A 12,790-nucleotide genomic window follows, 5' to 3' on the forward strand; every position below is an offset into this window, starting at 1 on the left:
ATGGCGTTTTTAAAAACGCCATTCAAAATGGCGTTTTTAAAGACGCCATTCCATATGGCGTTTCTGGATGTTTTTTTTTTCCTTCGGACGATGCCAGCGTGGAAATAGGGGCTGACGTGGGAGGAGAAAAAACGCCATTCAAAATGGCGTTTTTTCCTTTTGCATTAGTTTGGTAAATAAGTTTCGTTTTGATATATTTTGGTAAAAAATTTTTTTTTTCGTATTATTTGAGAAAAGAACTCTGGGTTAGGCTTGGTTCTCCCAGTTAACGAGGCGAAGAATTGACTTAAAAAAAGGGCCCACCCCAGCACAGGGTTGGAAAATAGACACTTTTCGGAAGTTTCTGAGGAATCGATCGTTTCCTTTGATCAGCTTCACGAGATCGCGGACTATAATTCGATAGCCTCTCTCCTCGACCCTTATCAGCACTTCTAGGGTTAGGGTTTTCGAATCTCTCCGGCGATCTCCGAATCGAGAAAGGAGTGAAGAAAGATGTGGCACGAGGCGCGGAGGTCGGAGAGGAAGGTCCACGACCTGATGGACGCGGCCCGGAAGCGGGCGCAGCGGCGGGCGCTCTTCCTCGCCAAGCGGCGGGGCGACCCCCAGCAGTCTCTCCAGATCATCGGATCTCGCTGCCGCGTCTACCGTGACGACGGCCTCTACCAGGCCACCCAGGACCAGCAGGGCCTGTACGTCCTCCTTCCCCCACCCCCCATCCCACACCTCTCTCTCTCTCTCTTTTTTTTAAAAAAGAACTAAGGTTTTCCCCCATTGATTCGTTATGTGGTGTTTGATTTTTTTTTGGTTTGATGCCTGGATGTGTGTCTGAAGGTTTAAATTTCTTGGTATGACGGTGAATTTTTTTGCTTTTTTCTTGATTTTATATCCTATCCGTCAATGAAAGTTTCATCTTGGTGATGCACAAGTGATTTCTCGTATATAATCGATTGATATTACTCCCAAGCCAAAAACAGAAATTTGAAAAGGTGTTGATTGGTATAGGTTTGATTGTGTTTGAATTTGGAAATCTTTTTCTGTTATTATGGATTGGCTTTCTAGATTGTACCACTCTGTTAATTTATTTCATGTTGAATTAAAGGGCAAAGGAAGAAAAAACACTCATTCTTAAATTTGTTTTGATTGTCTCAGTAATCTCAAACAAAATGCAAATAACGCTATCCTACTCCAGACAACAGGGAAAAAGAAAATAAAAGACCACTTTCAGAAGATGATGATGATTCAATCTCGCTTCAATGTGTGATTAAGTTTTGACAGGGCAGGCAAGGACTTGCGCAGAGCTGTTAATTATTTCTGTATGACCCACTGAGATAAAGAATTTGTCGATTCATAAGGCAACAGATCATGTTAGTCTCATTGACGACACTCTTATTCCACCATGCCTTAACAACATCTTTAGCAAAAGAGTATTGCTTGTCATCAAGCTTTGATTCATAACACACATGACATACCACATCGAGGTTGATTTGAGTGGCATTTGTTGATCAGGATCCATTTATCAAATCCTTTCAAGGTTCTTGTGTTCCTAAGTATAGAATTGTATCATTCACCACAAATTTTCTGTAACTTTAAAGAAAGAAAAATTCATTCATTTTTTGAATTCAATCCAAGCTCTGAATGCCACATGTGGCATTTTGTTTATACTTTCTGCATTCTCATGTCAAAAAAAAAAAAAAAAAAAAATCCTGTCTCGCCAAGTGTCTCTATCCCAAGTAATTTCTATCTTATCATTTTCTTAATTGGTATTTGGTAGCGTCTAGTTTGTGAATGCATGTATAAGACACTCGCATATGAGGGTGTGAAAACACCAAAGAGGACCAGTTGGTTGGATCCCTTATGTTCCAGGCCAATACCCAAGCAGATGCTTAAGGAGTTAAGTCTTCAAGTCATAAGATATGCATTTCTATGCTGCTCTATAAGAATAAGAATAAGAAGAATGCAGAATAACATAAAGAAGAAGGCAGCAGCACCAGCACTGATGCCACCACAGTAGTAAACAGGCCAGGCTGGGGGGCTACTGCCAGCAAGAAAAAGAGGAGGAGGAACAATAAGAAGAAGGTTGCAGACTTAGGAGCCTGCAGCACCCAGGCCAGCAGCCAGCAAGCAGGAGAAGAAAAGGACACAGGAGGAAGAAAAAGGCAACCAGCAAGAAGAACAGAGGGGAAACAAAGTGAAAGGGAAACCTGGTGGAGCGAAGAAGAGGTGGCAGCTGCAGAAAAAAGAGAAAAAAAAAAAAAGACATAATACAGGAAAGGGTGGTGGTCATTCAGAGGCAGTAGCAGAAGAAAAAGAAAATTCAGAAAAAGAAGAATGGCAATGACAAAAAAAGAATATGAATCTGACCAAATGAAGACATTCAATTGATGAATATGGTGCTCTCATTGGTGCTCTCATTGCATGGATGACAGCCCAAAACATTTATTATAAGAAAGTTTCTTAAATATCTTAATTTTGTTGGAATTTAGAAAACCTAGAGAGGATTATTTGTGTAGTTTTTATGTCATACATGGGGGAAGAATTGTTGTTACATTATCAAATTTTGACTGAAATATAATGAGTTTGAGTAATTTACCCCTGGCATAGAAGTTGTATAACAAGTAGCTTTAACATCAGCAGTACCTCATTCTTTCATGATGTCTGAGTGCCATCATTTTCACATGAATGTATTGTGTTAATAAGTGTATTTTGGTTTCTATTACAGGATACCATGGAATGGAAAGCAGGATATTTTGATTGACAGGTATATCTTTTAACCTTTTAACCTTTTCATAAATCATGATAGCTCTGACCTAATTCGCTACATTGGTGGGCAGATTTGATGGTCGTGCTTTGCTTGATTTCATTCGAGACTCTAGTTCTAGGCCTTTTCGAGTTCAAGAGAAGACCGAGGAAGAAGAAGAGTTAGAAGAGTTTGTTAATTTTGAGCGTTACCGGGATTTAATTAAGCATCGGCGTAGAGGATGTCGGTAGTTCTTGATTTTTTTTCAAAAAAAATTGATATTAGTGCTTTAGGAATTTTAATTTTCCCATCTAATTCCAATATCTGCGGGTGATGCTTAAATTTTCTCATTGTCAAGACTGTTCTTTTTTTTTTTTGTCTAATTACATAACAGTACTAAATTATCTAAACTCTGTTCATGTGCAAAATAATATCTATCTACAGTTACTGATGAGGAAGGTTTGCAACATGTTCACCAAGAATTGGAGGCAAAGGCTGTTGTTCCCTTTGCTTTGGAGAGGTACGGATGACTTCTTTCTCTTGAAGATTTTGATATGATAGAGAACTTTTATACCTTCAATCTCTTATGAGTGAGAATTCTTGAATTCCTAATTCAAAAATTAAATATTTTTCGAACTTGGGGTTCTATGTGCATAAAACCTAGAGGTGCAAATGAGCTAAGTAACTCATGAGTTGCTTGTGCTTGACTCGGGTTCAAGCTCAATTGTTTCTGAGCTCCAGTAGCTCGAACAATTTTTTGAGTTGAGTTCGAGTAGCAAAATACTCTGCTCAAAGTCTTACGAGCCTAGTTGAACACACACACACACACTCTCTCACAATAATATTATATTATATTTATAATATATACTATTAATTTAATATTTAAAATATAATATTATGTTATATTTTTCAATCATATTTTTTAATTATGACAAAGGCTCGAATTTGAGCTCGAGTATGGCTTGGAGTCGAGTTGGTCTCGATTTTTTTTTTTTTTTGATTGAGTCTTGTTCAACCTTGGATATTAAGGCTCGGTTAATCTTGACTTGAGTTTCGATCCCATGTACTTTGAATCGAGTCAAGATCAAGCCGCTAGCTACTTCACTTGACTTGGCTCGATTGCATCCATAATAAAACTTATGCACAATATATTTGAGCTTGTCGGTCATGCTGCTAATTCAGGCCGAATTCTCTAACTAAAAATAGTATTTAGCATGCAGTATTTTTCTACTGTCTTGGGATATGCTGCTTGGTGCCTTAAAACTTGCTATAACCAGCAGCATTTGCATAGTCAGACTCGGAACATATTTCATTTTGGGAATGGTTTAGATATGTTTCATGTACTTACCTCCACTAATTGCAGTGGACCAAAGATTCTTTAAGTTACTTAAGCATTCATGTTGTAGGTGAGAATGGCTTTCTTTTATAATAGGTGCACACACAAATCATAGGATGTATACCAAAGGATGTGTGCTACTTTGCATAAGAGTCACGATTTCTTATACATTGGTCCCCGCAACTGATTTACTGCCAATACCATGTGATTTCTTTCCTGTATGATCACATAAATTTGAATGTTTCAACACCATATGCAGGGACAGCAACATAAAATCCAATTTAATTTTGTGTCTAAATCTGCATCTTTGCAGCAAATATGGCAACATACTTTAGTTGGAGTACCATACATGTTCAGTGTATACCTTTATTTTTGAGCTTACTGCCTTTCTCATTAGCATTCAAAAAACTTGGTAGAGGGTATAGCTTTTATCATTATCTTCAAAAGATGTAATTTCATGTCTTCTAAAAATATGAACGTGTTCTTTGTATCTAGTTAATTTGCTGTGCTATGCACATTGCCCCAACTCTTTCTTTTGTATGTTATAATAATTTAGTTTATTCCACACAGACCACATTCATCACAAGCTCCAGCAAGCAAAGGTTCATACTCGCAGGTGGGGTTCTCCTACAAAGGGGATGGTAATGAAGAATCCCATCATCTGGACAGTGATGATGAGGATGAAGATGATGAAGATGATGATGATGAGAAAGACTTCAGTAGTGATGATAGCAATGATGAAGGAATGGAAAAGATTGCAAAAGAATATGGTGTCAAAAGATATAACTGGCTAGTTTACATGGATAAAAAAGCCAAGGAGGAAGAGAAACGACAGAAAGAAGTAATTAGAGGGGATCCGGCAATTGTAAGTTTGTTAGCAGATGTAAAGATCTTTTGAGTTGCTTTGTTGCAGATGTGCTTACCATTGTTGCTTACGTTCCTAAATTTCTCAGAAAAAATTGAGTCGCAAGGAAAGAAGGAAAGCTTCTCAGATTGAAAGGGAAAGAGAGAGGGAAGCGGCACGTTCAATTGGAAGAGCAACCCATCATGATCCCTACAGGTGAAAGTCAGACAGAATTCTAGAATTTTGTGACAATTAAATGTTGAGGTCATTTTCAATATCTATGTTTCATATATTGATTGTTGTGTGCTGTCATTGCTAATTATGCCGATGGGAAACATCCATGATTCAGGGAGCCACGGCGAAGTCCCACATATGAAGCTTATCCTCGCTCCAGAATGTATGCAACAATTATTTAAGATGCTATTGTTTATTATTTTTGAGGTATATTTTTTGAGTGCTACCTTTTATTTTCAACTCTACCATTTCTTTTGACAGGTCAAGATCCAGGTCACAATCACATTCGCCTTCTCATTCAAGACGGCATGATCGCAGTTCTCATGCTGATAGTGGACATCGGAGCAAGCCAAAGCCGCCCAAAATTGAGTATATTACAGAATTTGGAGGTTCAACTGACATGGATGACCAAAAAGTGGAAGGAATCTCCCCACCATCATCTCCATTGCAAGCTGATCTACTGAACCGGTCGGGGCACTCGACCTTTAATTCTTGCAAAGATAGATTGGACAATGTTTTCTCTGCTGCAGCTTATTCTGGTGGTCTTTCTGGTTTCCTAAAGCTGAATATATGGGGTCTGGGGGTGGGTGAAGCCCCGGTCTGACAGCATGGTTTGGAGAGAGGGCTTAGGATAGGGTTGGGTAGGTTAGACTTGGAGCTGTATGAGCTCTTTGGGATCATCTAGTTGCCTTCTTCAACGCACGGTTGCAGATCTTTTGTAAAATAGATCTAAACAGTCACTTCCCATGCCTCGTTAGAAGGTTTCAAATCAGTACTTTGGGTATCTCTAATGTTTATCGCATGTTTGCAGGCAATCAGGTGGTCAAATTCTTGAGGCACTTCATGTTGATCCTGCATCTGCTCTATCCCTTGAACGGGAAAAGACTACCAGATTGTTGAAACCATCCGTCAGGTAGATCAACTACGTGTTTCTTTCTAGCTGTATTGTTGCAGTGGGCACAGGTTATGGTGGGTGTAAGTTGAAGTCTTCCTTTACCTGAACTACCAATGAAACCTTAAATCTGTCCTTGTAGAACTCTTACATGCTAGAATGATTTCTTAATTTTGGGCCCCCCATTCAACTTTGGCACTTGGCTGGGCTTTGGCTCAGATGGGAACAATGACCGGTGGAATTTGAGCTACGAGCTATATTTCTAATGGTTTTTAATATATACAGGACCATTATTCTAATAGTAAGATGTTTTACTATTTTGTTGAGTTAGGATTTATATTGATAGCATAAGTGCTCTTTGAATTTCTGACTTTGCAAGTTCTTATTTTTGAGCGCCAGCACATCATCATCAGCAATAGCAAAACTAAGCAAGACTGCTACTGGGGGTCCTTCAAAAACTCAACAAGGTGAAAAGAAAGAAACTCCTCAAGAACGACTGAAAAGGATAATGAGTAAACAACTGAATAAACAAAGTAAGGTTTCTGACCTGTCTGAGCCAGCAGCAACAAATGATTCTCTTAACAATGAAAGCATATGTTATGGGCTACATGTAATTATAAAGTCGTGATTCTGTGGAAAGCATATTTTATGGGCTATAATTGATTATGAAATCCTTGAGAGTCTTAGCTGTGCAATTGATTCTGGCATGTGGCTATTGACGATTATACCCTACAGTTCGAAAAGATACTGCTGCGGAGATGGCAAAGAAGCGGGAGCAGGAACGCCAGAGGCAGGAAAAACTTGCAGAAACAAGTAGAATAAGTCGCTACAGGTATCATAGCCGTAGCAGAAGCCGGAGTCGTTCTCCAACAAGGTACATTTCCCAGTAAAACTGGATCATTTCCTTCTGTTCTATTTCTCAGTGAGCTTGTTATATGGAAATTTCATTGTGAGACTGATGAATCTAACATTCAACAAAAGATCTTTAGATATCATAGAGGTTAGTGTTACTTTCTGTCTGTAAGTTGCAAAAAATATTTCTACTAACAATGTGGGTTGTTAACCATGTGGCTATCACCTCATTTTTTGCTTTTATGATTTTTATCTCACCAGATAATAGTTGAATTTAATTGGTTAAAATGAATATTCTTTGAGCCCTATCTCTCGACTACCATCCATATTTGTTTCAGGTCTCCTCTATTTCAATATTTTTCAGACGAGTTAAAGCTGTAAATAAACATGTCATTTTAATTAGTTATCTATCATTTTGCCCGCCATTGGTGCAGCATCTGATTTCCAACCTAATTGAAGTCCATGCTGTGCTTCATGGTTCTATACTTTTATCACTTATGTACCTTGGCATGCTTTGTGCTTATTGCATGGATTAGCACCTTGTTGACTTAATATTCAATAATGTCAGTTTTGTCGAAGATTACCTGTAGGTGCTATCCATGCAAATTCTTATAGGAATAATGTTCATCTTATTACGTAAAGGGCAGTTCATGAGGCTCCTGCTATTCTGGCATCTAGGGTAGTCAGATGTACACAGCCTTACCCTGTGTGCAGAGAGACTATTATCATGTTTTAAACCCATGAGCTCTAGAAGTCGTAATGGAGCAACCTTACTGTTATGCCAAGTGTCACCCTTATTCATCCTGTTATATAATTGCTCAAAATTTCACCTATTCTCCATTTAGCTTCCTATACATTTGTGTTAAATGTTTCACAAGGTTACTAGCTGATGATGATTCTTTGTTTGCGGTCTAGTTTTTATTTCATTTCCACAAAAAAAAAAAAAAATCTTCATATAAACTATGTTTTGGTTTGGTTGGTCTGAATATACTAATTCTTTCTAATGTCACGTACCATGATTTAAGTTTATTAATAGTGTTATTGATTATTTTAAAAGCATTCTGGACAACATGTCCATTAAGCTGCCTAATATATCAGCTTTCTGTCCAACTTGAATATGTTATTAAGGAGATTGCTGGGATATAGTCAAACCTAAGGAGTTGGTCCACCAGGACTGAAATCTTAGTCTACACAAGCACTGCTATTCAACTGCTAGTGAACGATGAGGTTCTTATATGCCTGGATTTCAAGAGTTGGTTGTTCTTTGGTCGAAAGTATTTTGTGTTGGATCCTTTTCAAGGTGCCCTAGACCTTTATGGCAATAGTGTTATCATGGTTTCTGATGTCATCCACAAGCTGATTATTCAATAAATAAATGTCGCTGCAGTTTTTCTTTATGGTGATTTTGAAAAGAAATCCACATAGATCAGCAATATATGGCATGAGGTCATTGTCCTTGATCGGCAAATCTATTATTACCATCTATACAGCAGGCTTGGAAGATGCTGGAATATACCATATGATATTGTTAAATTGCCATTTCATAGGTCAGTTACCATGAGTGGTTACATATTGTTGGAGGTAAGGTGCTTCATACTTGAACCTCAACATGAATATTATGAAAAGTTGGTGTTGTTCTTTTGTCAATACCATGAGGGTTTTTCTTTTGTTGTGCTGACAGTCGCTCTATAGTGAGCAGAGATCGAGTCAGTCTAGTTTCTTTGATAAGCTCGCTATGCTAGAGTTACTGCAAATGCCAGGGCAAATACTTGGCCACCACTTATGCATCCCGTGCTAGACATTACGTGTGTATTGGAATTCTCAGCCTTTAGCCTTGGTAACTTCTTTTATTGATTATGGGGGGAGCAATTATATACCTAAGGTGGCTCTCATCGATTTCTCCACATTGACTTTCAGATCAGTGGCAGACAAGCACTAGAGCTGCAATGTTTTAGAAGCCAAGGCAGACATGCATGTCCTGTTTTAACTGATCTGTGGGAATTCGTTACTTTAGCAGTCAATGCATTAAAAAGCAACATGATTTAGGAATTTGTTGTCAAATGTCCTGATATCAATGATCAGTAGTAGCTGTCAAAGCCATGGCAGTCAAATGGCAAAAGTAAACATGATTTAATTATGGTGAAAATATGTTAGGTCAGGTTTTGCTCAAACTTCTTGTTCAACCTGAATGCTCAGTATACTCCTGTATAGGTTGTAATAGGAAGTAGGTTTTCACTGATTAGTACTTTGAGCTTCTGTAACGTGCAAAATTTGAAAATTGGTTCTTCAGTCTCTTTATTATGAAGTTTGCCAATGAGGTGTTTATATTTGATGTATGACATCTCATTCCCAAGCAGGACTCGTTTAAACCAAGTGTAACTGGATTTCGAGTTGGTTATAGTATGATAAAAGTCATGAAGTGTTTGATGAAAGTGAGTTATGTGTGGAGATTACTTTTTAATATTTAACCAGTTTCATAGCAGCTACTTGTGATGAGCTCCTTATCACATTCTTTTACTTAATTCTTCAATAAGTTTCGCTTCTCTTGTACTAATTTTAAGTGATCTTCATTTAGAAATAATTGGGAGCTGCTTCAATTTTGGTGTTATTACTTGGATAAACAATTAGGTCAGTTCATTTTACTAAATAATCAACCAATTCTGATTGCAAGGTGGCTTTATCCATGTTGTGCATGATGTGTTTTGGTGGGGCAGGCTGATCATATCCATGAACTATGCAGCCTTGATGATGAAGTAATTGAGCCGTATCTTTTCCATTTTGGGTGGGGGGGTCGTCTGATCTGCTTGCATGTGTGTGTATGAGACTCGTATCCGGATACAAAGCTCAAAAATAAGCTTTCCCAAGTTCTGTTCCCTGACAGCATTCTCCATTCACCAACCAATCTGCCTCCAAATTTCCATCTTGGATCCTGATGCATCAGTGAGACTATTCATTCTACAAACCAGATGAAGAGAGAACAAATTTCTTCTATCGTAGGTTGAAAAGCATTCAGAATATATCAAAATCAGGTTCTCCCGGCAGTCCAAAAATAGAGTCTTAACAATATATGTTAGGTTTCTGACTGTATCTGATCCTTGTGGTCCATGGCCAGCAGTTTGAATAGGAACATCAGTTATATTGAATGAACTCTGTGATATTTAAAGCTAAATCTTCTGTAAGTTTGGAGCTCTTTTGATGCCTTTCTAGTGCCAGCTCTAAGATAGGTGATATGTTTTTCTGTCTATATCAAAGTTTCCTGTTATATAGGTCGGTGATGATTAATTCACGTGTGTTTGCTGACAGAAGACGACAGCATGGTAGAAGCCGCAGCAGGAGCAGGAGCAGGAGCCCTCATCGGTACTACTCCAGATCGCATTCCCGTTCTCTCTCCCGATCACGTTCGCCAAGGTAAACACATCTCTAGGGTATTCTGATATCTTGAGCTGATTGTTATACCCATGCCAGATTTTTATGAACTTAGGTTCTTAAGGAGATTCTGCTGTTGCAGGTTACGAAGTAGGTCCAGATACTGAAGCATTTTGATTAAGCTAAGTGGATTCTGATAGTTTTGTAAGCTAGTGATATTAGGATTCTGGGCTGTATGTGAATTCATTCCTTATGTCTTTGACTTTTTAGAACGTGTAGAAGTTTTGCCAGATGTCATGTTTTCTGGTCATTTCACTTTTTATTCTGCTTGTTGCTTGCTGTAGTGCCTGATTAACATTCACTGCCCTTGTTCTTCAGTGTTAGTATTGATCATGTTTTGAGTAAGGAATATGTAGGCAAGAGGTTCTCTGCATGAAACCGTGCGTCATTCTTGGACACTCCTTTTGAGGGAATCTTTAAAATCTGTTCTGTTATAAATACCTGTATTTTTAAGACCTTTTTCTTTTGGCAATCATCAAAATCTTTCCAGTAGAATGCAGATAAACGCTGCAAATGATTAATACATTAACAGATGGATCTTTTCCGTTCAGGAAACGTGGCATATGTTCTAAAATAAATTCGTAGGTCATAAAATATTTTAAGAAATGCTAATTCCTGCGGTAGATGGGTGGAGATGATGTTGTTGTACTGCAGCGGTAGAGATACTTGGTGCTACCAGCGTCATTTCTTTGGTTAATGTCCGGTTAATGCTTGATGTTGTACAAGTGAAAATCTTGATCCAGCCTTGCATGAATGCATGTGCCTGAAATCATTGTTGGTCTAGCTCTTATGCAAGTTGCCTTCCATATTGGTGAATCTTGAGATAGGCAGGTCCAATTTTTTCAAGTGTATTGTTCATTGGGACTCGGAGAAAGAATGGATGGAGCAACTCAATGATACCCTTTGCGGCAATGATAAGTCACCGTGCTTTTATAATTAAGGTCGGTAAAATATGATTCGATCAGTCAATTCTATTTGTGTTCGATCTATAATAAACAAATTTGGATTTAAACTAAACAGATTTAGATCATAAATAGATTGATTCATTTAATTTATTTAATAATTAAATTAAATTTAAATTTTAAATATTTGATTCATTTAATTTATTTAATATTCAGATTGAGTTGAGTTAGGTAATTTATTTAATCTGTTTAATCTATTTGTAACTTATTTAATCCAATCTGTTTAACTTATTTAATTTATTTGAGATTCGTTTAATTTATTTAAAATATGTTTAATCTGTTTTTGATCCATTTAATTTAATTTATTTAATTTAATTTAATTTATTTAATGAACAGATTAAACGTATCGGATCGGATTATTTGTTTAATAAATAAAATAGATACAGATTTGAATTTTTGACACGTTTAATAAATATGTCAGATTTGGATTAACGATTTTCTGACTCAATCTGTATTGATCCGATTCATTTATGATTCGATTCAGTTGTCACCCTTATTTATAATAGTATGGCTATATTTATGAAATTCTTATCTTCCATAAATATTTTTTTTTTTTTTTGTCTGTAAAAATAAGCACTTTCGATGGTGGACGATTAAGGGTGTGATTACTTTTTAAGGGTATTGATTTGTGTCAATATTGACGCAAGGAAATGGTGTATGTGCAATGGCTGAGATCCTTTCTTATAGAATATAAACTGATATTACCTCAGATATTTGTCCTGTATGGCACTAATGTAGATATGAAATCTTCTGTATATTCTTTTACTATGAGTAAGTTTTTGATACACATTAAAGTCGGTACCTGAAAATATGTTTAACATTTTTCGCACTTTGTATTTCAGAATATCACAGTTTTTTTTTTTTTTTTTTTTTTGGTAGCTTTTTTGCTATTCAACTGTGAACTGAAATCTTATTTCATCATGATATCCATCACCCCACAGAGGTGGCTGATATCTCCCAGTCTTCAAGCATCAAGAGGCTGAAAAAAATCAGAAGGAAAGTGTGATGATCGTATAGCTGAAATGGTGGCAACCAAAGAGAATGTTTTATCTTCTCTGGAAGCTCTGTAATATATTATCTGATACCGCTACACAAAGGGGGAGATGCAGAAAAAATGAGTACTTGTTGATGGATAGGAGGATTGACCCCTTGCAACCATGACACTTTCTGAAACAATGCCACCATCCTACTAGTGGGACCAAATGGATGGCTGGCCTGCCCCTTTTTGATGACAGGTGAACTATGAATCATGCCCTACTTGATTGTTCTAAGCCTGAGATATCCTCAAATCAGAGAAAAGGTTTTCCTCCACTACAAGGCATAGCTCCACTTCATTTATTGCTTCCCTAAAAGCTCACTTGCGCACGGGAACAAGCCACTTTGCAATTAATCAGCCACCCAGAAAGCAAACTTGGCACCCGCTTTTGACTTCTCTTATCTCACACAAAGCAAACGTGGTTCGCTTCAATGCTCCATCTTTATAGCCCAACTTACCTAAATTTCCATT

General features: G+C 37.4%; 1 protein-coding gene across 3 annotated transcripts; it reads left to right on the forward strand.

Moving 5' to 3' along the window:
* The first annotated feature begins 315 nt into the window (after positions 1-315).
* Positions 316-10,699, forward strand: LOC105041360 (uncharacterized). 3 transcript variants are annotated; one of them, XM_010918302.4, is made up of 13 exons: positions 316-689; positions 2,720-2,758; positions 2,832-2,980; positions 3,182-3,257; positions 4,644-4,938; positions 5,027-5,133; positions 5,267-5,314; positions 5,413-5,619; positions 5,963-6,064; positions 6,443-6,576; positions 6,779-6,917; positions 10,163-10,303; positions 10,404-10,699. In XM_010918302.4, the coding sequence occupies exons 1-13, from the start codon at positions 493-495 to the stop codon at positions 10,426-10,428; spliced, it is 1,659 nt and encodes a 552-aa protein (XP_010916604.1). In that variant the 5' UTR covers positions 316-492; the 3' UTR covers positions 10,429-10,699. The 3 variants fall into 3 exon arrangements, with proteins under 3 accessions (XP_010916604.1, XP_010916605.1, XP_010916606.1); XM_010918303.4 differs by having other exon boundaries at positions 317-689; positions 10,199-10,303; XM_010918304.4 differs by having other exon boundaries at positions 318-689; positions 10,202-10,303.
* Positions 10,700-12,790: the final 2,091 nt, after the last annotated feature.

Source organism: Elaeis guineensis, chromosome 3 (genome assembly GCF_000442705.2).
Source record: "Elaeis guineensis isolate ETL-2024a chromosome 3, EG11, whole genome shotgun sequence".
In the NCBI taxonomy this organism is placed as follows: Eukaryota; Viridiplantae; Streptophyta; class Magnoliopsida; order Arecales; family Arecaceae; genus Elaeis; species Elaeis guineensis.

Bases quoted from the DNA above. Each gene is read 5' to 3' on its own strand.
- LOC105041360 (XM_010918302.4), top strand. From the start codon at position 493: ATGTGGCACGAGGCGCGGAGGTCGGAGAGGAAGGTCCACGACCTGATG. The intron at 3,258-4,643 runs GTACGGATGACT...TATTCCACACAG, and splicing joins GTTCCCTTTGCTTTGGAGAG to ACCACATTCATCACAAGCTC. The intron at 6,065-6,442 runs GTAGATCAACTA...TTTGAGCGCCAG, and splicing joins TTGTTGAAACCATCCGTCAG to CACATCATCATCAGCAATAG.